General features: G+C 37.9%; 2 protein-coding genes across 5 annotated transcripts in view; one reads left to right on the forward strand and one right to left on the reverse strand.

The window, feature by feature from the left end:
• NECAB1 (N-terminal EF-hand calcium binding protein 1) overlaps window positions 1–6931 on the forward strand; it is a 58232-nt gene extending 51301 nt beyond the window's left edge. The window contains exons 10-13 of one of the 2 annotated variants that reach the window (XM_005499498.4): window positions 137–249; window positions 2341–2418; window positions 3555–3646; window positions 6557–6931. In XM_005499498.4, coding sequence (XP_005499555.3) covers window positions 137–249; window positions 2341–2418; window positions 3555–3646; window positions 6557–6585 — 312 coding nt within the window. In that variant the 3' untranslated portion in view covers window positions 6586–6931. The remainder of the gene's footprint in view (window positions 1–136; window positions 250–2340; window positions 2419–3554; window positions 3647–6556) is intronic. The other variant, XM_065053950.1, reaches the window with a different exon arrangement.
• Window positions 6932–7998: 1067 nt separating this feature from the next.
• On the reverse strand, window positions 7999–22337 carry C2H8orf88 (chromosome 2 C8orf88 homolog). Of its 3 annotated transcripts, none has more exons than XM_065053954.1 (6): window positions 21544–22337; window positions 18393–18485; window positions 17545–17615; window positions 13448–13532; window positions 12009–12115; window positions 7999–8280 (listed from the first exon to the last, which is right to left on the reverse strand). In XM_065053954.1, the coding sequence occupies exons 2-6, from the start codon at window positions 18469–18471 to the stop codon at window positions 8242–8244; spliced, it is 381 nt and encodes a 126-aa protein (XP_064910026.1). In that variant the 5' UTR covers window positions 18472–18485; window positions 21544–22337; the 3' UTR covers window positions 7999–8241. The 3 variants fall into 3 exon arrangements, with proteins under 3 accessions (XP_064910026.1, XP_064910025.1, XP_064910027.1); XM_065053953.1 differs by having other exon boundaries at window positions 21478–22336; XM_065053955.1 differs by lacking the exon at window positions 21544–22337 and adding an exon at window positions 20366–20389.
• Window positions 22338–26888: the final 4551 nt, after the last annotated feature.

Below are 26888 nucleotides of genomic sequence, written 5' to 3' on the forward strand. Positions count from 1 at the left end.
CAAACCTTGAAGGAACTTTTGTGGGTTTTCTTTGATGATTGAGGGTTTTATTTGTTTATAATAGACTTTTCTGAGTTTATAGTAGAAGGAATTCAGAGTATGATACGGCAGTAATATTGTCATGTTTTTGTATCAGCACATAATGATTGTTCAGCGTCAGATGTCTGTGATAGAAGAAGAAATTGAGGAATTCCGGCTTGCTCTGAAGCAGTACGTGGAATCTGCTTCTGCTCAGGGTGGCTGCTTGCAGTAAGTGCAACGTTGTTGTCTTTGGTTCGAAGGAAGGAATGTAGTCTGATTTCTTGACTAACTATTAAGTGGAGCTGGATTATTTACGAAGAAAGAATCTGTAAAATCTTCCTTCCTGGCTGGTTATGCATGTGTGTAAGACAGAGCTTTTCAAAGACAACTAAAACCAGAAAGACATGTCAAAGCAGGTGTGCAGACTTTAACTTGTATCACAATATGACAACAGAGGCTATGCCAAAGATGCTAGACAATCTTTTAAGGCTTCTCAACTCTGCAGCTCATCAATTCACGGCGTCTGGAAGCTCCTAGGCTGTCACTCTTTATTGGAAAACTCATTTGCGATCCTTCATTTGTGCTTACTTGGCAAGTGAGCAACTTATCGACTTGTTTGCCAGTGCTCTGCTTGGCAGCTTTCAGAATCTTCCCTTTAGACTGTCATTTTAAAATTTTCATTCATAATACAGAATGGGAAAAAATTAAAAAGCAAAATTGCCAATTAAATAGTGTATTTCTGCTTTGCTTCCTTTAGAACTAATAAAACATTAGAATAAAACAAAAGAATAAAGTTTAGTGAATAAATTTAGAATAAATTTAACATACTGGAGAAAGCTACTACTCTAAACACTACAGGCCATTACGAAATAAGTATTTGTATAATGCGTATACAATACAAGATATTCCTATATATTCAAAGGCTTCAAAGTTTGCTTATCACATCCCTAATTTATAAACTTTGGTGCTATGAGATTATCACACTTCAGATTCTATCAGTAGTGTTCACACACACCAGAAAAAGTAAATTAAGCTGGAAGAAGAGTAACCTTTTTTACAGTAGTTCACTTGTAAAGGCAGAGATGAGGAAAATAAAATTATATTGTCTGCCAAGAGCTGGAAAAAACATAGAAAAGAAGCCTCCCCGGCCACCTTCCAAAACGGAACATCCAGCAAAACACTCCAGTGGCTGCAAACTTGGCAGGCAAAAGAAATTACATGACTTCAGAATGCAACTTAAATGATGGCAAAACGTTTCCTTCCCACATTTACAGACATTTGGTAAATCTGTAATGCCACCTACCGGTTGCTTTTTACTGTAGCTGTCCATGGCAGACTTTTTTCCAATAGTTCTTGATATTTTTGCTATTTTACAATGTACTTCCACATACAGCAGGAGAAAAACCAATAAATCATATGACTTATTGCTTATTACAGTATGAGATACGATCTGAGACCAGTTTGCAAGCACATCAGTAATAGTAAGATCAGCAATCTCACACTTGGGTACTCACAGAAATACAGATATATATGTTTTGTGCTGTACATCTAAACACCAATTCGAGTACTGAAGTGCATTAAGCACCCTAAATGCTATAAAACTTTTATGTTCAGGAAAATAAATGGGATGGTTCTGTGTAGGTGATCAGCAGATATTCCGTGGGTCATTTTTCACCCATGATAAATTATTAGCTGAGTACCATAAGTAAATAGTACCCAAGGGTATTATTTAAAAAGTGTATCTGCAGCAGACATCAGCCTGTCTGGTTTTATACTTCAGTAATGTTTGCTTTCAAAACAACTAAACTCTGTTGCTTTGATGCAGCTCTCATACAAAAGGATGACTTCTCACAGTGTAATTCTTCAATGAAACAGCACAAGTTACTCTACAAACTTCCATGTTTACAATGTGCAATATGCTGTATTAGCTGATCATCCCTGAACCACAGTTGTTTGATTAATTTTCTGTATTATTGATTAGCAGTTCTTTAGATAGATGACACTATTAGAGTGATATGAAAAATTAGTTTCATAGAGAAATTAATCGTAAGCACAGTAATATAAAATATTAATAAATAAAAAGCCATGAAAATTCTCCAAGAGTTCATTTGTTTGTTTGTTAAAAAAGCTCATATAATTTGCAGTATATGATCACTTATTTGATAAATTTATTATTTGGGTTGTTTTTTTGTTTGGTTTGGTTTTGTTGTTCAAAAATCACTGCATTTGGTTCCTACTCATAAGCAATTTGGAATTAGATATGTATGTCCAATAACTTTGTCATGTTTGATTAAATTAGTTCTGTCCTACAATTCTTAGTGTTTCCATACAGAAGCTTCCCAGTGATTCCCGCTTCATTGTTTATGAGTTCTGGAAGAACAGCAATGCCTGGAATAGGTAAGTTTCGGGGGTCTTGTTTGTTTGTTTGTTTGTTTTGGTAATACAGACAGTTTTGAAGGTTAGAAAGCAATTGTGTAGCAAGACTGAATATAAATTCCTTTAAATACTGCTAATGGATCTCTTGCTAATTATATCACAATCAATATTGCAGGGTAATACTTCAGATCCTAAAGACTAAAATATACTGAAACATATAAATAAAAATGCCAGAAAGACAAAGCTAACTTGAATAGAACATAAAAAGTCTGAAAGCAAATAGAGAAAGCAATGGCATCGGATGTTAGTTGATCAGAGCCAAAAGACTAGGGAAATGGCAATATTGCTACAGTTTAGTGACAGTGAAAGAAATAAAAGGAGCCCATGAGTGAGACAGGAGCGGTGCCATCCAGCAACACACTGAAGCATGCAGGCAGCCATGGGGAGCTCCTCCAAAGCTTCTCAAATCCACATCACTAAAACCCATCCAAAAGATTCCAAGGGTGTCTCTTTTGGGCCCAAAATAGAAGTTATAATGATTAAAAGGCCTGTCAGCTGAATTACAGCTTGCAGCAGGCAGATGGTTAAGAAATTGAGACAAAAATATTTTCTTTAACTACATTTACTATTATTAAAAAAAAAAACACCACACACACACAAAAACCAACCAACCAAAAGAAAACCAAACCAAAACAAAAGCAAAACTAAAAAAAGTGCAAAACAAAACAAACAAACAAACAAACAAAACAAAACAAAAAACAACCACAAGAACGAACCAACGAACCCCTGTGGTTCTAAATCTGTAGACAGAAAACATTCCGAAGGAAGATGGAGAAATCTCTTGAAGCTGAGTTTCTTTCCTTTTGGACAAAACTTTCAGGAAGACTCAAGAACACTTGTAATGCGTCAGCATTACAGTGGGTCACAACCAAGAGATGAGCATCAGAGTCACAGTTAACTGTACAGAAAGAAACCTGTGTTTAACAGAATATGCAAGCGCCTCACAGCTTATCTGGTCTCCTCTCCCACTATCACCATTGCTGGAGTCTTAAAGCACAAAAATCTCTATTACAGCATCAATTGTAAAATTTCTCATGCTCATAAAAAAATTTAGCTGCTTTAAGAAACTTGATATCTTCTTTTTTACAATAATTTAGCCACCTTCAAATGAATTATAGCAAGACATTCCAAAGAAGTAACGTGGACTTCTTGGAAACTCCAGAGCTCATCACAACAATGCTGGTCCCTGGTAAATATCCATTTTTCACAATATTTTGTTTGTTCCATGTGATGAGTTCTACTATATTAGTGTGTTCCACATGTAGGCCCACTCCATAGTATCACCCTTAATCAGATCTTCTTTAGCAAAGTATGGAGAAGAAGGGGGCTCCAAATGTTTTTATTTTATGCACAGAAATGTACACTGCATCAGCAAGAATAATACCCACAGTGCTTTATCTTATATGGTACAAAGATACGCTAGCATATACTATTTAAGAAAATATCTAGAAGAAACAACACTATTTGTGAATAGTAAAATAGATTTTCAGGCAAAAAATTGCTTACCGTGGAGGACTTCAATTTAATCATCTGACACAAATCTTAATTACTAATAATTAATATTTACTAACCAATTATTGCTATTCTATGTTGAAATAGGGAAAAAAAACAAACTGCTTTGAAAAAGCAAGCTGTTAATGATTCCAAATTACTATTTCTGACACAAACCAATGAGCCTGCAAAATCTTCTTAAAGAAATTATAGTTGAGAGTGCAAGATGAAGCAAAGCAAACGTCACTCCCACATCTACAGAGGGAGGACAGCAACAATTTTATCTTGTGCAACACAAATCTACTACAATGAAACCCCATTTTCCCTTATGTCTGAGTACGGACTAAATTTAAAATAAGAAAACCTGACCCAGTAGAAAAAAAAAAAAAAATTACATGGTTGTATACCTGAGGTTTCTCTTTAAAAGAAACCAGCCAAGACATTTTCAGACCTCATGAACCTGATCTGAACATGCAATTATATGCCAGGGATTCTTGCAGTATCAGGAGATTGCACTTAATGAACCAAGAACCCTTCACATTTTGTATCTTACTGAGAAATTGCTCGATATAAGACAAACTTGGCTGTAGAAAACAACATGGCCTTTTCCCAAACTACTTTGTGTCCAAGAGCTAGACCAGGTATGGCCCAGGAGTGTTCCAGGGGTGCTTTACTCACAGGTAAAGTGCAATTAACATAAAATAAAATGTAAACATCATTTATCAATGCCTAAAGGTAGACATGTCTGAAATGGGATTCCAAATGCTCATTAAAGCATCCACTCTGCCTGCTAAGGAGGATTTCAGTCCGCAGCTCTCCATCCTGGCAGGCAGTTGCCATAGAAACCACATTTCTCACTGTGCAGCCTTGCTGGGGTGGGGGTGGGCAAAGGGAAGTAACGTATTCACAGTTAGTTTTACAATTTTATTGATATTCTATAATTTAGAACTGTGTGCAGACATCTGAACTTTTGTTTCATGGAAAGTACTTCCCATTTTTGAGCTATACAAATCATATTTGTATTTGAAAGACAGAAAATGTTCATGAAGTAAAAAATGATGGCTGCAATACTACCAGTACACTTTATGAAAGAATTTTAGACACCGTAAAGTGACACCAGTGTAAAATTTTGAAAAAAGCCCCAACCTGTCTGCAACTAGCACAAGGATAGGCTCCATTTTAAAAACAAGTTCACCCTAGCTCAGACACATCTACAGTTTTTTACACACCTGATTAACTAAGAACTGAAACAATTCTAACTCGTAATCTGAATCTGATTCAAAGATTACAACCCTAAAATCTTCACTCAGACGATTAATTAAAATTAATAAGGATACACTTACCTAAGAATTATTCAGAAAGACACGGGATATCAGGAGTGTTAGATCCAATATTATCTTAAAGCAAATTCATTTGCCATCAGTTAGCGTGAACCACAGCCTATTATGATCACTTGCACACCTGTTAACTGCCCAATCCACTTGGCCAATCTACCAGGATGCCATGAAACACCCAGTATATCTTCAGTGAATCCCCAATCTTTATGTAAGATCTGAACTTGAGGACTCTGGAGAACCTTTTGCTGAAAAAAATCGAAGTTAGGGGAAAATCACTGAACGCTTATGACACTGTAATACATGAAAAAAACTGTTAAATTGGCAGGTTTTTGGTCAAAATTCACTAATCCACTGGTATGTGAGAGACTTCTAGGCTTTCATAGCTCAAATTCCAGTAAGATTCTTAAATCTTTTCAAGATTCTTCTTCAAGAATAACATTTTTCAGAAAAATGCCAAAAGTGGAAGGCTTTATGGACACATTCATAGAAGCAAGTTGTGTTCATTAATTTAATCCTCAAACCGTAGTGCAAAACCTCGAACACTCCTCTGCTAAGGGGACTCAGCATCTCAGATACAGTCACAGTTCCTTCCTATCCTTCCTATCTCTCCATATATCTTGTTGTTCCTCTCTGCATAAGGTTCAGTTTGAAAAGAGCAAAGGTTAAGGGCTGTGGGGAAGAAGTATAAATGTCTATAATCTGGTGATTACAGATCTTCTTTGACGGAAATTACAAGTCCATCAGATCTCTTACTTTTGGGGCAAAACACTCTTGATTCCTAGAGTTGTGTAAAAGGAACAGCACCAGGTTTGAATAAAGTCACCAGGACAGAAATCCATTAAAGGCAGCACAGCCACCCAGGGGACGGGGACACAGCGCTCACCTGAAATACGGACAGACATAGCAAAACAGGAATGAGGATTTATATGGTTTGCTTTCTGGAATTTGGGCGCTTAACTCTGTGCAGTCACACCTATGACACATTAATGCTTCTCTGGATGTGATCAAAAAGGGAGAGAAATTCTTGTGCTAAAGCCACCTCCCTACCAGTTATACTCAACTCTCCTAGTATTCTAAATATTCTTCTCATGCCTAGAGAAGTTTTGTCCTTGAAAGTATGCAGCTTTCGAATAAAGTAGTATTAGCTGCATATACAAATGAATTTTTCTTTATATATATTACAGCTATTTTATTTAGGATTTTTACAAGAGGTAGAAAAATAAATGCTGCTTGTGATAACAAGTAACTAAATAAATTCTCCTCTCTTTCAGCATCATGGTGGGTCCTCAATAACAACTAGAAGCTGTGGTTCCAAGTAATGTTAATGTTGCCTTGTTTTTCATTACAATAACATTCATATTGCAGTGTACAGGTGTGCTGCATTATGAATTTATGATGTGACTCTGTTGGTTATTATGGATGTGATCCTTTCTATTTTAAAATATGGATAACTGCACATTTATTGCCTTCTCTTATTGTGACTAATTCAGTGAAATGATGCATTCTAAAAGCTGACATAAGACAATTATGCTGAACTGTTATTGAGTATATTCAGTCCAAACTGTCACAAAAAAGTGCGTCTTGGCTGGTATGACTAAATATTTGTGAAAAGTTTTAGTCTTATGTTAATAAACAATTGATATTAATACTGCTGTTTTCTCCTTTTACAGAAGAAACATATATGAACATGAACAAACATTTTCATAAATAACTTATGCTTCAAAGAAGCTTAAGTCAAACAAACATAGGGACAACTCTTAATGCTAGTACAGAACTTCGGTCATACAGGAAATGTTTTGTCTATGACAAAACAAGGCAGTACCATTTTCCCTTCATCTGCACATGACCAAGGCATTTTAGCTTTCATTGTATCAATGGAGTTATGAGGCAAAATGAGTTGCCTAAACAAAGGCCCCGAGTAAATGTAGGGTATCCTAACTGTCTTCCAGCTCCTAGCTGAGGACGTGAGTTATCTATACATTGTGTGTCATTTTTAGCCTGGAGAAAAGGAGGCGGAGGGGCTGACACCACTGTCTACAACTACCTGAAAGGAGGTTGTAGCATGGAGGGTGTTGGTCTCTTCTCCCAAGTAGGAAACTATAGGACAAGAGGAAATGGCCTCAAGTTGTGCTAGGGGAGGTTTAGATTGGATATTAGGAAAAATTTCTTTACAGAAAGGGTTGTCAGACATTGGAACAGGTTGCCCAGGGAAGTGGTGGAGTCACCATCTCCGGAAGCATTTAAAAGATGTGTACGTGGGGGAACATGGTTTAGTGGTAGACTTTGCAATTATGTTTAACAGCCAACCCAAATGATTCTGTGGTTCTACTCTATTAATGCAACGTGTAGACAGTTTTCTTGTTCTGATTCATGATGAGAGATTTCTCATTTTAGTGAAATTGTTAGTAATGAGTACCTTGAAAGAAGGTACGTATTCCCTAAATTTTAAGGAAAGTCTTGTGTCAAGACGGAGAATTCAAATGAAGAAAGCAAGCAAGAGATGTTTTGGGGAAAAAAGAAATTAAGCTAGAGGAGTACATACCCTAAGACATCTGAGATTGGACACAGCCAGTATTTGTTGTTCCATTATTACTGCTAAGGAGGGGAGGTGGGAGCAAGCAAAAAGCCCCAGAAGCCCCAGTCAAGTATTGGTTCAGACTTTATGGTCAGACAAACTATGTAGCTACATAACACAGACAATTCAAGCACAAAATTCTGTCACAGCAAAATGTAGTATTATTTATTTTCACTGTCATTGTATTACCATCTCAGGCATTACAAATTAAAGGTTTGACTTTTAAAGCACTCAGGCAATTACAGGAAGAAACAGGCACTTCGGTAAGTTTCATGGGGTCCGACTTTGACCTGTAGGTACCCAAGTACCTTCAAAAATATCAGAGATCTGCATCATATGTAGCTCCTTCATTGATGGATTTCTTATCTTCCAAACAACCTGTCACTTCTTGCCTATGTCCATAAAAGGGTTGCTCTTTTCCTGTAAGACAAACAAACCCTCAAATTACTTCAGTCATAAGAGGTAATTTAAGCCAAGTTTTCATGGATCTGCTTGTAACCCTTTTCTAATCCACATACATTTAACAATTTTTTTTTTTTTTTTAAATTAATGCTAACAGTTCTACTTTCACTAATCTGAAAGCTTCCTGTCAGACTTTATTAACACAGTAATATCAGTTCAGTTCAAATCATGAGCTGTGTGTATGTAGGCCTGGTCTCCACATCTCAAAAACCTCAATGTCTCTCAGGACAAATACAACCCACAGCCCACTAACTTTAACAACAAACTTGTACAAGTCACTCTAGGAAGATTTCTGCATTTGAAAATATGACTTTTACACACAGATGGCCATATACTTCAGCAGCAACTTCAAAAATTCACAACTACAGAAATCTTAAGATGGGTAGGAACCACCTGAACACTCATTTCAGCAAACCGTTGACAACCACCTACTCTAAAATACAATACTCAAGATACTCAAGATGTGACTGGACATGATCCTGGACAACTTACACTAGTGCTTGGGCACTGGAGCTGGACTAGGTGATCTCCACAGGTCCCTTCCAAACTAAATGATTCTGGGAAAATCCATTAAAAGCTACCAAAAACATGCTTAGGAAAGAAAAACAAACAAACAAGAAAAAATAAAAACCCAAAACAAGGTTGTAGATTATAACTGTCTCATCACTAACAGATTAGAAAGACACAGCATCTGGAAAACACTGTTCACACCAAAACTAAAGCTGTTTGTACTTCTTCAAGGCCTTCCACTATTAATCAACTTGTTGTCTACTTCAGTGCAGAATGGTCGAACTCTGACAGCCTGTCTCAATAAGCATGGTGTCAAACAAAGAAGGCAATTTAACATGACAGATTGATGTCACTGCACTGCAACAGAAGGGGCCTGAAATCACTGCCTTTTCTGGATATATTAGTTTGGAGTTTATCTTCACTTTTTCTTTGATTTCAGGTGCCTTCTCAGGTAACATGGCCAAGAATTATGAAATGGTTTTCCTTCAATCTACATTTTATAAGAAGTATTAAGAAAAATCCATTCCAGGCTCAATCTTTTTATGGGATATTGGGCTCAGACTATTCTCATTTGAGATAAACCCTCTCCTGGACAGAAAAATTGCTTATTCAGTGTCACTGTTTTAAGAGGAGCTATCTGCCAATGAGCCCCACATTCTGAACAGAGGACTCTCCTATTTCCATATTGACTAATTAGTCCTGTATTTCACAAAAGTCTCACTAGTAATGCTTTCCAAGAAATGCAGCTAACTCAGAAGAGGAAATAATACAGGTCTTTGTCCCATAAAATTGTTTGTAGTTATTGGGGATTTTTTCTTCTAATTCTGAAATGTGTTTTGTCACTGCTCATTCTTGACATTCAACATGTATTTTTCACACTAATACACGAGACCTGAAAGTAAGATCCATTAGTTGACAGGCCAAGTCAAGTCTAAGGCATTCCTGGGTAAGACTCAGCTTCTGTTCTATTCACAGGTTCCTATATTTATGTTCCCATACAGAAAAACTTAACATCTTTGAGTGCTTCAGTCTTTTTATAGAAAGTGAATTGCTGGGTAGGGTTCAATGTCCCACAAATAAAATATTTATTTCAGTATATGGCAAAGGGATTTCTAACAAGGTTTCTACTTTAACTGAGCTCTTATAACATTTGCGGAAATACCAGTAATTTTTTCCTCTTCCTTGCCAATAAGGAAACTACTTATTGAAAAGCAAGCTGGTATATACATGCTGACATACAAAATACATCTTAAGACAGTCCGAAGAACTTATATGTTTAATTCACTTGAATACTCCTCCAAACTCCTACAATACTGAAAATTCAAATGCCTGTACTAAAATTCGACACTAGAGCATAACAGTGGATAGTTTTATACTATATTAAAAGCAAAACATTTATTCTAGTCAAATCAGAAAAAAAAAACTACAGACTATCACTGACCAAGTCTCATACTTACAACGTGCAACTAACTTCTGAATATGACTGGTAAGCTAATAATATCACCTTTATTTATTTATGAGACCAGTCTACTTGCAATATCCTTTTCAATACCTTCTCCAAGATCACACAGCAAATTCACCAGCTTTTGCTTTCTTTTAATGTGAACGTCCTTTAGCTTCCTACTCAACCATTTGTACTTTGTGCTTAAGACACCAATAATGATAGCTAGGTGACGCACTGTTATTCTAATACAACATCCTGACTAATAAGGGTTTGTAATTTGCCCATCCCCTTTTGCAGCTGAATAAAATCAAAAAACTCACTGCTTTTTTATCTGTATGACAAATTAGCATATGCAGGTGGGGGCTCACATACATAGTACTAACACAAAGCAAGGGAAAGATTTTAAGAGCAGGCATCACAAACAGTGAGATACTCTTATTCTAAAGACAAGACTATATATAACTGGATACACATCCTGCAGACATAGATCCTCCAGCCCCCAAACAAACTTTTAAAATACATGCAACCCATCTTGGCTTGCAGCAGTTTCTACTATCCTTGTTTCCCTCTACTCAAATTATTTGCAATTTAGCCATGTGTTGAGCCATTTTAGAGTTCATTCATCCACCAATTCCATTTCTGCAGGATTCCTCCTTTGCCTATGAACATAACCATGTGAAAGTGTATATATGACCAAATGTGCCTCCCTTAGAAACTCAAGCTACAGGAAGGTGGGGAGCGGGGAGGACAGAATAAGAAATTTAAGAGTTGAAACTTCCCTGTCTACAGGCAGATTTTCAAACAAGTGAAGCTTTCATATTGAGGACAAATGTAACAGAAAGATGTAAAAAATAAGATCTGGGAAAACTGATTACTCTAATATACTACTTCAAATTTGTTCTTCTAAATGTAAATTTTTAAAAGTTTAAAACTGCCTCAAATTGTGGCCAACACAGTAGTCATCTGGACATACTTCTCCAGGATAGGAATCCTATTTCTAGAAGAACTAAACCCCAATGGCTTCAAAAGCAGCCTAGTAAGTAGCCTTGATTAGATATTATAATGTTTCTACCCAAGAACATTTTTCCACACTTGGTGTGTGGAAGGCAAACCCTTAGCTTTTTTCTCTTAACATACAAAGTATTTGAGTATTTGAGTATTTAATGTCAAAGGTTAAAGTGGCACTCACATTCCTTCACATTCACCATTAATTTTAATTTCTATTCATTTCTCCCAACAACACAGACCAGAGACAATGATAACACAAACTGCATTCAGCTCATTAATAGTTTTGTAGTGGACACTGACGAATGGACAACTTAAACACTGGCATCAGACTTTCACCAAGCTAGGAAATTATCAATATTGTTCTCTAATATTTTGAAAAGACAGAGATGGAAATCACATAGAACACCAAAGCTAAGTACTGTGGTTTCATAGTAAAAAGCTTTAATATGATTTCATACTGACTTCAGATTTGGAAACACACCTGATCTTCTTCCTGAAAACAAAGAAAAAGCTTTTTTCCTTTGTATAGTACTTGCCATGGTAAAATGCCAAATACCGACTGGGAAAGCTATGTACAAAAGTAACAAAGCTGAACTGCAATCTATCTTTTGAAGGTTTTATCAATTTGGCAGGCTAGTCTGAAGAAGAAGGTTTCCTATCAAATGGGTTGTCAAAACCTCCATTATGTTTTTATAGCTCCACTTAATATGAAAAATGCACTTACTGGCTTTTCAAGTACAATTGGATGATCAGGAAGAAACTCTGGCTTCTTCTGAGAGAGAGAAACACTTGAAAGTTTCAGAAGGAAGTCTCTGCTGTATTTGATCCTTTCTGTGAACATATAAAATTACTAAGTTCAGCACTGCTGTTTAAGGTATCAAGGTTGGGAATTCAGAGAACTGATTTGGTTTCTTATAGAAGGGTAAAAATGCTGCATGTGGAATACAAAAAATCAATACCAAAACCAGCAGTCTGCCCTTCCATCAGGACAATTTGTAGTAAATTACAGAGCATTTCACTTTATCAAACTGACTTAGTAAATACTGAGGACTATTCCAAGCTCATTAGCGTTTGTTGTATTAATACAAAAGAAGACAAAAAGGTAGAGTCCAACCCTACATGAAAGACAGACTCTCTGTATCTTATTCTAATTAACAGGAACACCACAAACTAGTCTTGAAAGCCTAGAAGAAAATCTGTTTATAACTCACGCCAAAGTGGCACATGTTTCTACAGGATGAATAACAAAAGCCAACTGTCTCTTTTCTTGGAGCTATTAAGTTGATGCCTTTCAACAGGTAAAAGCAATTATCAGATCTCCTGCATGTAAAGTTGCAAACAGATTAATACCAATGAAGTAGTTGTGAAGGTTCAAAGGTTCAGGCTGGACGGGGCTCTGTGTAACATGATCTAGTTGAAGATGTCCCTGCTCACTGCAGGGGAGTTGGACCTTTGAAGGACCCTTCCAACCCAAACTATTCAATGATTCCATTCTAAGCTACCAAACCATGACAGAAACACTACTACGCTCTATGGGTGTTGAGGGACAGGCACTACAGAAAGAAAAGCACATAGGGCAAACCTTAAGGACAGTGTTTACACAACAACAAACTGTCCAGGACTAATCATAAAAGAAATTAAGTGATTTCTAACCATCAGAATACACATTTTTCAGAAGTACTATAGTAAGAGTAGGAAAAGGAAGCCAAACTACTAAATTCTTAAATTGAGTGCATACAATAGTCTTAAAGATTGTATTCCCCTGCAACAGGCTAAAGGACACAACTCAGACCTGTACTTCTATACACAGAAGCAATTTACACAAAACTGGGATTTTGCGTGAAGAAATTTTTTCATGCTTGGGGTTTGTTTTTTCTTGGGTTTTGTTGGTCTTTTTTTAAAGACTGGTACACCATTATATGCAAGTAAGTCTACCAGTGAGGGTTTCCCACCTCACCTATGGCCATGTTCTACACTTTCTCTAGAGTCTGTGAAGAACAGGAAAGTTTCATATTGCTCTCAAATTGAGGTACAGAAGGAATCCAAACTCTCAAAGCACTGGCTAACCAGAAAAAATAACATGCAGCACACATCTCTTCAAATTTCAACTGTCCTCCATCCAGAAAATACAATTCTGACACAGACACTCAGGCACTATTTTACCTTTTTTTGCTTCTGATTCATGCTGGTTTGGTTGACAGGGCATCATAGTTTGAGTTAAGATCTTCACTTCAGTCATTTCAGATAACTAAAATATGAGGGAAGAGTTAAAATATTTTTGTGATATATTTTACAAAATTAAGTTATGAAACTTGTTTCCTTTAAACTTATTAAAACAAGGATGTAGGTTTCTTAGTTAAAAATAACAGTTGTAACAGTTTCAGTACTCAATTTTGCCTTCTCCCATTAGCAAGATTTTGGACAATTAATACTATGTGTGCACAAAAAAAAAAAAAAACAACAAACATCTGTTCATTTTTTCTACTCCTTGCAAGTGAATCACCATCTTCTTTACAGTATAACAACAGTTTGAAAAGAAAGTCTTGCACAAATTTAACTGTAGTCAGAACTATATCTATTTATAACAGTTGATGCATAACTAGAAAGATGAAGGACCTGTAAAATAACTGCAGAAAACTGAAAATAGGAATAGTAGTAATTTAAAATGCCTGAGAAGTTTAATTTGACCCTGTAGAATGTTTGTTACTCTTGATACTGTTGATTACATACAATAAAGGAATTAAATGGCCTTCAAAGCAGTATAGGTAAGGACATTTGCGACAGCAATCTTTTAGAAAAAATTTTACAGTGCTACTGCTAGTTTTTTAAAAGAACACAATTACCTCCTCCTTTTCTCTTATCTCGCTGAGAAAACAGACAGAAGCTGCTACCCTGGGGAGTAATAAAAGCAGGAAGAACTCTCCTTAAAACTAAAAGAGAGATTTGCATTCTCTCACCTAGCAAAAGGTTTCATAAGCATCAATATCCAACATCTACAGTATAATGCCAAGTTCCCTCCAGCTGCCAAAGCCCTGAAGTGAGTGTTTTAGAAAGGAGGAAAACAGTTTACTCTCAACAATTTATCTTGGCTCCCAAAAGGCTCCACAGGTTTTGCTTAAGAATTTTAACCTCATTCTGAGACAGATTTGGGGGTGGAGAAGAGTAGGAAGAACTGAACATTTTGGGAAGCATTTGTCAAAAGCAGACAGAGATGGCAGTTTACACTTTGTGTTGTAACTGCAGCACCAGCTTTCATGGTCTACTAAGACTAGAAATTATGAATAGCATCTTATCCACCCTGCTTACACTGCCATTTTCTGTGGTTGAAATTTAGTTATCTTTTCCTGATTTGTCTACAACTTCTGGGGAAAAAACTCTGAAAAATCTAGGTATTTCAGAGAATGAAGTTAACAGCCACACTGCTAATTCTAACTGCTTTGTGATGTTCAACTAGTCTTCACAAGTCTTGGCTCTTCAAAGGCTCTTTCCAAGTACAAACAAGGATTTAACAGATTCTCAAATCCACAAGAAAGACATGCATGATAAAGCAGAATTTACAGCAATGTGCCAGACAATATCATCACAATACTTTAACACTTCTTTCTGCACCATCTCCCATCACATCATCCTGCCAACTGCTTTACAATACCAAGAGTTCTATTATCCTTGGTTTTAAGTCCAAAATGTGACATCTGAGTATCACCACAATACTCATACATGTTTCTATCTGAAATCCATTCACAAAGAGGGAATCTATCCACAAAGAATATCCCTAGAGCAGTGCATGTATTTCTGAAGCTCAACATTATTTTTAAATCGTAGATAAGAAGTAATAAATGAAAACTCATAATGACTAATGGAGACTTTACAAGTCCCTCTACCTCAAACAGATCTGAGGTAGTGGACTCAACACTCTCCAGATCTTCTGAAAATTCTTTGTATACCATAACGGAGTAAAAATTATTCTCTGCTTTAAATTATCCATCTAGGGCACAGTGAGTATTCAGGCACTTTCACTCTAAACACCAGTTTCATGGAAATTCCCTAGAATACAGGCTAACGTCTTAGATACGAGCACTACCACTGTGTTCATTATTAACAGTAGCTCTTTTGCACTTCCTCTAAGACTTAAGACTACAAGTTTCACACTCTAAGTTCCTCAGACAGTAGTCTTACAGTTCTTTAGATCACTCAGAGTTGAATCTAACACTGACCAGCACTCTTGATGTGCCATAATGATGATTCTTTTTTCCTGGAAGAAGACTAATCAGCTTTAAGCATGCATACTAAATATCGCAGAGTAAAGCTGTTCAGAGAATTCGATTGCCAGATCCTTCTTCAGTTCTTTCATTGCTTTAAGAATCTGATTTGTCAGAGTTGGCTTTTTTTCCTCCATTTCTAAAGCCTATTTTGTTTTTTAAAATCTATTTATAAGTTAGTGGCAAACACAATTTGCTTTACTTTTTAAAATCTTCACCATTCACCAAGCTTTCCAAAAAGTAACCTGTATTTCCTGTATCATAACTTATATAAACTTGAAAATTTATTGTATCTTTAATAGACCACTGCTACATAAGACCATGAGTGGTATAAAAATTCTAACAAGTTGGTTTTCCTTTAGCAATACTAAGTGCTATTTCAACAGTTTTTCCTGTTTTCATCTTAGACTGTTTATTGCTGTGATACTTTATCTTCCTATCTTCTGTAAAAGGAGGAGGAAGAAAAGGGGATGGGGATAATTAAAGTTTTATGCTTGTACATACAGAGCACTATTACTGTCTTGCCAAAAAGGCAATAAGATTTACATCACCTAAAATACAATTACAATTTAGAATAATATACTGTGCTTCAAAAACCTGTTCTTCGAAGAATGGGGAGCCAAATCAGGAGCCAAAAAGCAAATGGATAAGAAAATACAGGTTTCTCAGATTGTCACTAATGCTTTTTTAAACACACAGAATATGGGGAAAGATTCACTAAAGAGTGATAATATAAAACTTCGTATCATCAGATTCAGGTCTCTGTATCTTCAGAGCTAGCTACTGAATGTTCTTGCTTAGAAAAATGTTCTGTGAATTTGCTATGCCAGCCTCCAAGCCAATGCTGCCCATCAACTGAAAAAAAAAAGTTCACAGAGTCCTAATGAGCTGGAATTTGCAGGTACCCATGAAACAGCTGATACTCAAAACCATTAAAAAACCTTCTCAGTATCCTATCCCAAAGGAAAAAAAAAAATATATATATATATATATATATATATACACTAACCTCAAAGAAATGCAGTATCTAGCTACATGTAGCCTAATATAGACAAAACTGAGTACCACAGCATTACTGACCACCGACCTGTTCTAAAAGGGAATAGTTTGTTCTTCTAGACACCTTGTTCAACAGACAAGTCTAACTGTTGATTTCTCTATGTGTGATCAAAAATAGGTGGTCAACATCTTGATTTTTAAAAAAGTCAAAGATAGCTTCCAGAAGCTTCATACAATAAGAACTATGGGATTATTAGACCAACAATGACAACAAAATAAAAAACTTCCTATACGGTCTGAAGTACATTCAAATCAGTACCAACAGAAAAATCAAATTCAGACTACGAAACATTAAACATTCCAGTTGGAACGCCACAAACTTCATTCAATAGCTACAACCAATTTCAAGTTTGAAACACACACTGTACCATGTCTAAAACCAAGTATTTCTGGCAATAAAACACTAGTGTGTTTCTGTTTTTTGGGGATGCTAAGGCCCATTTATTGCTCAGTCCAGCAGAGTCAATGAAAGAGAACTACAGAATGCACTGGTACTGTTTAAGAATCTAGTTTTGTCAAGTTTGCTGCCTCAAATGAATTCATGCATGTGCTATACGGGAGAAAGAAAAAAAAATCTAATGTTACTCTTTACGTATAATAAGCAAAGACTGAATATGTGTACTTTAAGTTTAAAATAGCTGTCTTAAATTCAATCAAGACTAAAGAAACGTCACACAGACTTTCATAAGACTCTTAAATAAGTAATTCATTATATGTACTTTTCAGCTACTAGTGCATGCAAATATCAGGGAAAGGCATTCCTGAAACTCATACTTAACACTTCTAACATTGCTGGTTTATAGCGTACAGATTCAAGGACTCCCCGCTGGAAATACAGTTAACTTTTCCCTTGGTAACATAAGAGATCAGCTAACCTCCAATTTATAGCACTCTAAAACACACTTCATCAACTTTGTCATCTACTGTTTACTCAGTACTCACCCAGTCAACCTTACGCTGCAAACATACTTCACTGTCGCTAGGTAATTCAGTCTCAAAGTTTAACGGAATGGCTGATGCCAGTGAAAATAAGAGAAAACATTAAGAAAAATATTTTAAATAGACTCCACATTTTTATTTTTTTATACTTGTCACAAGAACATTACTGAAATCCAACTGCAAATAGATTGTATGGGCATTTATTCACAACTGAAAAGCTCTAAATCATTGTAGCACCATTTTTCCATTTCTTCCATGAATTTTAAACAAGAAAAATTTTAGCATGTCACTTAACTTGTGTCCACATCATCACTGCTGTCACAGTTTCTCTGACCAACAAGAATTTCTAACTTAACAACAAGAGTGGTTATACTTCAATATCTAGAAGGCATACGAAGATTTAAAAACAAAACCAAAATATACACACCTGACATAAATACCACATGACTTTTTAGGCTTTTTGATTGTTTTAAATTTGTATGAAGTCAAGATAAGAACGGTACGGTGCAACATACTGTACTGCAATAAAGCTTAATAATCTTGCTTAATAATCTTAAAGCTTAATAATCACCAAAGCTTAATAAACTTGCAATAAAGCTTAATAATCTGTCAAACTATGTCTATTTTATGTTTTCAGTAGCAGACACCAACTAACCCAAGAAATGCAAATTTAATAGAAAAGACCAATTTGGCTTTCTGATGCCAGAACTTCAGATGCCAAGCTAGAATACCACCAAAGAGAGTTCTGCATAAACCTAACCTGGTTGAAATTCAGATTTTAGCACAGAGATGGTGTAGTAAGATCAACTGAAGCATGGCAAAGCAAACTGTATGTTATCCATGCTACTCACCTTGTTTAGGAGACAGATGATGCACAGGTCGTGCTGGCTGAAGGGATTTACCAATTAACTTTTTAGGTTCCTTTAACATTTTGTAGCATCACACTTTAAAAAAGCAGCAGAAATCAATACACAGCATTCAGTTTCACATACGGATATTAAGTGAGCAGAGCATTCTACACGCAAGCCTAGCAACTCATTAGTTGCATTTGACAAGAAGAAATAACTGTTTTTTAGTATCTGAGGAGGAAAAAGAAGATAGGCCTAACACAGAAGTTTTGTTAGGTGACAGAATATGCTGGCTAAAATCTGCATCAAGACAGAATCAGACATGTCCACTGAAAAAGATTTTTTTTCCTTTATGCATATGTGTACACTTGGAGAAAGGAGATGGGGACGTGGTGGAAACGAATCATAGAATCACAGAATGTCAGGGATTGGAAGGGACCTCGAAAGACCATTTCGTCCAGTGCCCCTGCTGGAGCAGGAACACCTAGATGAGGCTACACAGGACGGCATCCAGGCAAGTTTTGAATGTCTCCAGAGAAGGAGACTCCACAACCTCCCTGGGCAGCCTGTTCCAGTGTTCTTTCACCCTCACTGTGAAGAAGTTTCTCCTCATATTTAAGTGGAATCTCCTGTGTTCCAGTTTATACCCACTGCCCCTTGTCGTATCATTGGTTGTCACTGAAAAGAGTCTGCTCCATGCTCGTGACACTCCCAGTATACATATTTATAAACATTAATGAGGTCACCCCTCAGTCTCCTCCAAACTAAAGAGACCCAGCCCCCTCAGCCTTTCCTCATAAGGGAGGTGCTCCACTCCCTTAATCATCTTTGTGGCTCTGCACTGGCCTCTCTCCAGCAGTTCCCTGCCCTTCTTGAACTGAGTGGCCCCGAACTGGACAAAATATTCCAGATGCGGTCTCACCAGGGCAGAGTAGAGGGGAAGGAGAACCTCTCTTGACCTACTAACCACCCCCCTTCTAATACACCCCAGGATGCCATTGGCCTTCCTGGCCACATGGGCACAGTGCTGGCTCATGGCCATCCTTGCTGTCCACCAGGACCCCCAGGTCCCTTTCCCCTACACTGCTCTCTAATAGGTCATTCCCCAACTTATACTGGAACCTGGGGTTGTTCCTACCCAGATGCAAGACTCTACACTTGCCCTTGTTATATTTCATTAAATTTCCCCCCCCCAACTCTCCAGCCTGCCCAACTAGTTTCTAAGAGTTATTTAATTCACCAAGGTTTTAATTAATTAACATCAGTGCATCCTTTGCAGTCTGCTGGCTGCACAGCATTTCCTTATATATATCTATCTACATAAGCTTGCATAATTGTTTTTTAATATCTACTTAAGTGAATACAGTTTTGCATCTTCCCACTCAGGCTACTATAGAAGCACCAAAAACTGCTACAGTGGTGCTGGGCTGACAGATCTCCCACTATAAGTAAACCAGCAGTTGTAGTATCTTAATTTGTGACATCTATATCTTAATTCTTCTCCTTCCCAAACGGATCTCCTTTGTCAACTGGAAGATTTCATGATTTGAAGGAATTGCAGCTTCTTTTAAAGAAAAAGAATAGCAGAAAAAACAATTGGCACAATAACAATAGTACTGAAATTCAGTTTTCTCTAAGAGACTTTACAAGACAAGGTAAGAACTGTTGCAACAAAAAATATTCAAAGGAAACTTTAATGACTCCAAGAGTTTATCCAGTTCCAGTATGGAACAAGAAAAGAGAAGTCAGGATATTTAAAATATGATCCAGTATTACTTCCCACTTTGCATTATGGAAAAAAAAAAATAATCTGTTTACTACATTATAATCTTTTGAACTTGAACATTGAACTTTTACTATATTCAAGTAACAGTTTTCCAACATAGAAACCAATTGTTAAATGATTACTGTCTGAATTAGAACAGTTGAGCTAAATGTAGGGAAAACGTTGTGGTTTGATTCCCTGTTTTTCCTACCTTCTCAACTTAAAAAACCTTGAAAGCTGTAGTGAAAAGCAACAAGAAGAATTCCTGCAGATGAATGAACTAGGATTACTGACATAGACAATATATTTCACTATATCCAGATGAGGAATGTTTGTTTAAACCAAGTTTATACTACATACTAAATTTCTACATAAAGGAATACAGTAATGTTACTTGCATCTGAAGATTAAAAAAAGGCAAGTTTTCCCTCACACCCTGATTGCAAATGATATGCACATACTATTTTTAAAAACAAGAAAACCTGTTTAAGAGGCTGGCTAGCTTCTAGAATGCAGCACACCTGTACTTTTTAAGGTAACTTGTGGTGACAACACATTTTACTGCCCCCTCCCTTAATTTCCATGAGGAAGATGCCTAAGAAACCACATATACTCTCAAAGAATGCCGAAGAGAGAATACAAGAGGCAAGTTTAGGCACAGGTGAAATCCAGTATAGTGTCGTAACAGCTCTATTTCCTCCTTTAATTTGAAGGAAGAGGATAGAAAAGATCTCAAGAAGTTTTCCAGACCGACCTTCTGGATTAATACAGTGTTCTAGCTGACTAATATCAAGGAAAGTAAAAATATATTAGTTTTAATAGCCAAGAAACTAAATGCTTCCAGGAGAGACGACTGCTGAGGGGGCACCTCCTGCATCCCTAGACCTTCCCTTTACAAAGCCCAAGTTGCCTCTCAGAGTCCCTCCAGTGAGTGACCTGACACCAGCCAGCCAGCCCTCTGCTGTGGCAACCAGGCCCGGCAGGATTTCTGTATGACTTTGAGTATCTTAACAAGCTGGATGTTCACAGCAGACAGCTTACGAGGATACATCAGAAATGTTCTTTGGAAGGCCCTTTTCTGAACATACGAAAGAGAATTAACACATTTTTTGTAAAAAATGCCCTGATGCCAGCAGGCCCACAACCAACCAGAAATTGACCCTCTGCCCCTGCCAGAGGCACAGCAGGGTTTCACTCGAGCCTCTCAGGGCCCACCACAACCTACACAAGCTCCTTCAGCCCCACCGGAGCCGCCGCCCCCCGCCCGCTACCGAGCAGCCCGCGACGCCCTGGCCCGGCCGGGCCGCCTCCCCGGCCCCTCACCTCGCCGCTCGCCAGCCCCTCCCGCCTGCCTTTGTGCCGAGGGATCGCAGGGCAGCCCCAGCCCACCTCTAACCGCCTCCCCGGGCAGCGTCCCCGCTCCCCAACGGGCTCCCGGCGCCGCTCCCCTCAGCGGCGGGCGGGCCCGGCCTGCGCGCGGCGCCTCGCGCCACAGCCGCGTGCCACAGCCGCGTGCCAGGCGGGCTCGGTCGCCGCCGGCCGGTTAACGGTCGCGCCGCCGAACGTCCCTTAGCGGGGCTGCCCCCGCTTCTTCCCCACGACGGCTGCGTTCCGGGGCGGCAGTGCGGGCTCCAAGGGCGCCGTACGAGGCGTGGTGGTTTTTGTCGGCACCGTGAAGGCAGCGGGAAAGGCGAGATTGAGGTGCTGCCGCCAGCTCCCTCGAGTGTCGGGGCTGAGACTGCAAATTAAAGGCGGTGTCATTTGTGCAGTATGCTTTAGTTGATCCTTCCACACTTGCCTTCAAAGTTCTGCCTTTTCAGGTTGCTGAGTGATTTGTGGTTATGTTTTTTGGGGAGAGTGCTTTTTGGTGTTTGGTTGTGGTTATGTATGTCTCAATAATGAAGTGTACGTTGCCTCTTTGTGCAGAGGGCAGCTCGGCCACCACCAGCGCCAACAGTCGGAAACCTGCTGGCTGAGGGAGAATCCTGGGGTCTGTATGAGAGAGTGCATACGGCCAGTGTTCTTCCCTGAGGCATGGGTCCAGTGTCCTTGAGGGTGATTTCTGGTCTCAATGACTATAATGCCCGTGAAAAGTTGACTTCAGGAGTCAGCTTGCATCTGGGTGATTTACTGCCTGAAGAGAAAGCACTTCTCCACATACTTTTCCTCCTGCCTTTGTTGGTAGTTAATGAGATTTCCCCACTCCTGTGAAAATTAAGTTTATTTATCGTTAGAACTACTCTGTGCTACAAAGTATAGTAATGTTTTGTCAGGGCCTTCCTTACAGTGGAAATTAGGGAAAAAAAGTGACTTTTGAACACAGCCATGGGTCCTCCACAAGTAAGCTCATCCAGAAGGAAAAGAAAAATCTACAGGCCTGGGGAAGCTGTCAGGTGTGGTTTGTGACTCAGAAAACTGACCTTGTCAACCTGCCCAGTTGCACCAACCAGCTACATGTGGATAAGGGACCAGAGAATGGCCACTGGCTTGTCATTTATATAAGTGATGACATCTTGCATGTTTTGGAAGTTGAAATGTATTTCTTCTTACAACACATAATAAAAATAACAATGGATATGCCCCGCTAACTCCCAGAGGAGCAGACTAAAATTCCCTGATGTTAATTTGCTAGATTGCAGGTAGTCACCGTACTTACATTACATCAGTATGCATTAATGAAAACTCCTTTTTTGTTAAATTTTGAGTTGTGTTTTTGTTTTGTTGTTTGTTTGTTTGTTTGTTGGGGAGGGGAGGGGGGCATGGTTGGTTGGTTGGTTGGTTTTGTGAGGGGTTTTTATGTGGTTTTGTTTTTTTGGTTTTGTAGCAGCTACTAACTCTGACTCCAGACATTCAGAATAGGTAGCTAAGATCAAGTATGCAGCTTAGTTATAGAAATAGCAAGTACTTACATAATAGGTATTCGGTTATTAATATGCAATGTTAAGATTTACAATCCTGATTTGTTATATATAAAGACATTTTTGTTCCACCAAGCATTGTGGTTCTTCTTTGCTGCATTCTCTGAATTTTGTTTTTCTTAAGTCATGTATGCAGAATTGAATACTGTCCCTGAAACAGAAGCTAATGTATATGTCATGCTCCTATAGTTTTATCTTATAACAGATAATCTTCCAGTCAGTTTCCAGAACTGTTCGCGCATAGTGCACCATCACATTCTTTTTGCAGACATGGATGCCGTGCATCTGCACACTTGCTAACTCACTTGCTGCCACTTAGAGACTCGTTTGAAGTAATTTCTCCCAAGTGAATTAGTTTATACTTGGACATATCATGTTTCTTCTGGCCCATCATCTATTCTCACAAGATTATAATGTAAAACAGCTACTCCCTTATTCACGTCAGCCATTTCCCTTAGCAAAATCAGACCAATTATCAATTATTAATATGTAAGTGCACATAAATATTAAATGTCTGCTGCTGCTCCAGAACAGTTACTGACAGGAAAGGCAATGGGGCAACCAAGATAAAGGTACAATTTTCACAGGGCTGTTGTGTTTTTTTGAAAGAAGAGTACCAGGTGCTGCAAACCACATTTGCACAGGATCAGCACAATCCTTTTTGTGGTTGACATCCAGAAATGGTGTCATGTACAGTGATGTGAAAGTACATACCCTTCTGGTATTTTTGCAGGTTTGTAGCATCCATATGCTAAGGACTAATTAAACAGCAAAAAACCTCACTCGGATATTTCATAGGGTCTGTAGACTGGGCTGCTGCTTTTAATATCTCAGGGAAGCAGAAGGGGCAGGAGCAGAAATACGGCAAGCGGAAACAAATGGAGTGTGCCAGGTCTTTAGAAAGCTTGTTGCTCCTGGGCCTGCTGGATAGATGGAAATATTAGCGGTGGTAATGGCTGTTTTTTGCGGCACTGGCCATCCCAGCAGGAATAGCTGTTGCTTCACACGCTGCCACCCATGAGCTGGCAATACCAGCAGCAGTAGTGAGGCCAGCCGTCCGGCAGGCAGAGGGAGCCCTGGACCACGGCCATTTCGCAGATCCCAGCAACCTGCTCTCTTCAACAACTTTGCCTGTGCCTGGAGAGAATCCTGCTTCTGATTGTCGGAAATGAAAACATAAGCTAATGTTTTTTCCTACTTTATCAGTTGTCTCCTGATTTGCCTGGTGCTGGTAATTACCCTACTGGAAATTTGTACTTCGTTTGGTATTGTTTATGTTCTTACATTGCTTGATGATAATCTAGAGTTCTCTCAGATACTTGATACGTACAATAATTAATTTGAAGAGCTAATAACATGTCTAGCCAAGAGAGATTTATTATATATAGCAAAATATAAATATTACAGGTTTTATTGCTGTGGAAGAAAAATGCGTATCTATAGAAAAAATCCACACCCAAAGCAACTGGCTTTTTCTACTTAGCAAACTAATCAGATTATTTTGTTGTTGTTGTTGTTGTTTTAACATAGTGCTTGTGTTCCTAAAGGCTGTAGATTGCAGAAAGCCACACAGTCACACTTCTTTTACTATATATGGTTCAGGAAAGCATAAAACATTTATGGAAGACGGTATCAATATTGCACATGTAAAAATGAGCAATTGCGCATCTAAATGAGCGTGTAATTGTAATTGCACATGATTTTACCTTTGCAATGGATGGCACTTAATAGCAAAATAGTGGCTTTGTGCTGAAATGAAAGGACTCTTGGGTCAGCCTGGGGGCAGACTTGTAGATGCACATTTAAAAAGCCATTTTCAGTGTAATTTGTAATTCAGTTGTGCAGCCAAATATAATCAGCCTATTTGCATATGGTATTGTGTTTTATTTAGCAGTACTTTTTTTTCCTAAAGCCACCTTCAAAGTAATTTCATTAGAAAGCAAAAAAAAAGCATTATTTCCAATGTTGTATCCTTTTATTAGTCAACAGAACAAACACAGAGAGACAAGAATATACGTGTAAATTCATATGTGTGCACACAGAATATTTTAGTTGTACGTTGGTAAAGTGGCTACTTCAGCTAAATTAGTGACTTGTCCTGTGACGGCAGCATAGGGAAAGAATGCAAAAGCTTTATTACCCCCTGCGTGTTCCTGAAGTTGAACTATTTACTATACTGCTGCTGTTCTTTCAACGGATTGGAGAATTCAGAATATTAATCATGTTCTTTTTGACTAGAGAAACTGTTGAATTAGAAGTAGGAAGCTGTTGCTGTATTTAGTGCTTACCACATGTAACTAAAAAGAGGTTTGAATATGATATGATCAGCATATAATACTGTACACATTAATGTATGGAAATATATTTTCTTCACAAACAAAACTTCTTTCACTTCTCTCAAATGTCATGCCTCTCTTGGATTAGGATTTTGTATTTTTATTTAAAATTAATTTTATGGGATCATTAACTATAACAGATTCTCAACATTTGTCTTCAAAATTTCTGTTTTCTGTGAACGTGAAGAAAAATCTTGACAACATGGCTCAAAGGCACCATACAAGTACCAAAAAAGTCCCCAAATGACAAATTAAAAGAATCGTATAATAAATACATAAAAGACATTAAATTAAACATTTGTTATTTTGTGGGATAACTGCCTTTCTCATCTCTCATCCCTGAGAGACAGCAGTAGGGAGTTGGTTACTGGACCTAAACTGAACAGAGCATTCAGGATGTAGAAACTGAATATTCTCAATAGCCGCAGACACCAAACGTTGACATTTCAACTGACCTTATTTTGTAGGCTCCGAAAAACCACCTGCTTCATGAAGGGGATCCCAGCAGTGACTGTCAGGTGAATTAACAGGCAGAAACATCCATGGAACCTGTTGGCTCTGTTGTGTCACAGGGGTTTTACCTGGGTAGCTGGTTCTGCTCTCGCTGCCTGCACCAGCACAGGTATTGCACCCTTCTCAGAGTTGCCCTTTTGGTTTTGGTGGGCTAAACTGTGCCTCAGTTGGAGGAACTGGCATATAAGGGCATGGCACACCTCCCATGCAGAGCTTTATTTTTCTGGGATTGCATTGGGTACTGGAAGAAGATGCTGTGGGATGGTTGATCCCTAGAGAAGGAAAACTGCTAGACTGCAGCTAACAGCTTGATGAACTAGCTTTGTATATGAAGGAGGATATCAGGAAGTATCAAGATACCTACTCTTTGCTCATTTTTTGGTATGAACAAAATCATAAGAAAAAGAAGTTAGGAAAGATTTGTGGTCCTACATTAATCAATATAAATTCATGCATATCCATCATTATCTAGAACAACAAAGTCTTATAATGTATGTACACATACACTTAATAGTAAACAGATTAAATAAACAAACCAACCACATACATTTCTTGTGTATTTTTATATGTGCACAGGAAAAGAGCCACATTTAATAGTTGATAATACCCTGGAAGAGCCAAGTTTGCTTTGGGAGACTGAAAGTCTGAAATTGTTGCCTAATTAATTGATTGCAAGTTTTGCACTTTTATTTCTGGTTTTGGGCCAGATTTCACCTGTTATTCGTATAGACTCCTTTACTCTGAATTCTAACGTGTAATATGTCTATCATAGCTGAATTACAAGACCTAAAAATCTTTATATATGCTGAAGTGACTCTGACTCTGAAATGAAACTGCAAGAGAAATCAGCTTATCCTACACTAGAATGCAGAATTTTGCTTTCTAGTATTTCAGTCACGGGAATCGGGTTTAGTTCTTACACTGATTGAGATTGTTGTTATAGATTTTAATTCCAGGAATACACAGA

The sequence above is a fragment of the Columba livia genome, chromosome 2 (assembly GCF_036013475.1).
Source record: "Columba livia isolate bColLiv1 breed racing homer chromosome 2, bColLiv1.pat.W.v2, whole genome shotgun sequence".
NCBI lineage: Eukaryota > Metazoa > Chordata > Aves > Columbiformes > Columbidae > Columba > Columba livia.

What these genes read in the sequence shown, in the direction of transcription:
- C2H8orf88 (XM_065053954.1), bottom strand. Translation starts at nt 18,471, where the DNA reads ATGTTAAAGGAACCTAAAAAGTTAATTGGTAAATCCCTTCAGCCAGCA. An exon ending in TGCAGCGTAAGGTTGACTGG is followed by an intron (nt 13,533 to 17,544) that starts GTGAGTACTGAG and finishes CTCATATTTTAG; the next exon opens with TTATCTGAAATGACTGAAGT. An exon ending in TGAATCAGAAGCAAAAAAAG is followed by an intron (nt 12,116 to 13,447) that starts GTAAAATAGTGC and finishes ATATGTTCACAG; the next exon opens with AAAGGATCAAATACAGCAGA.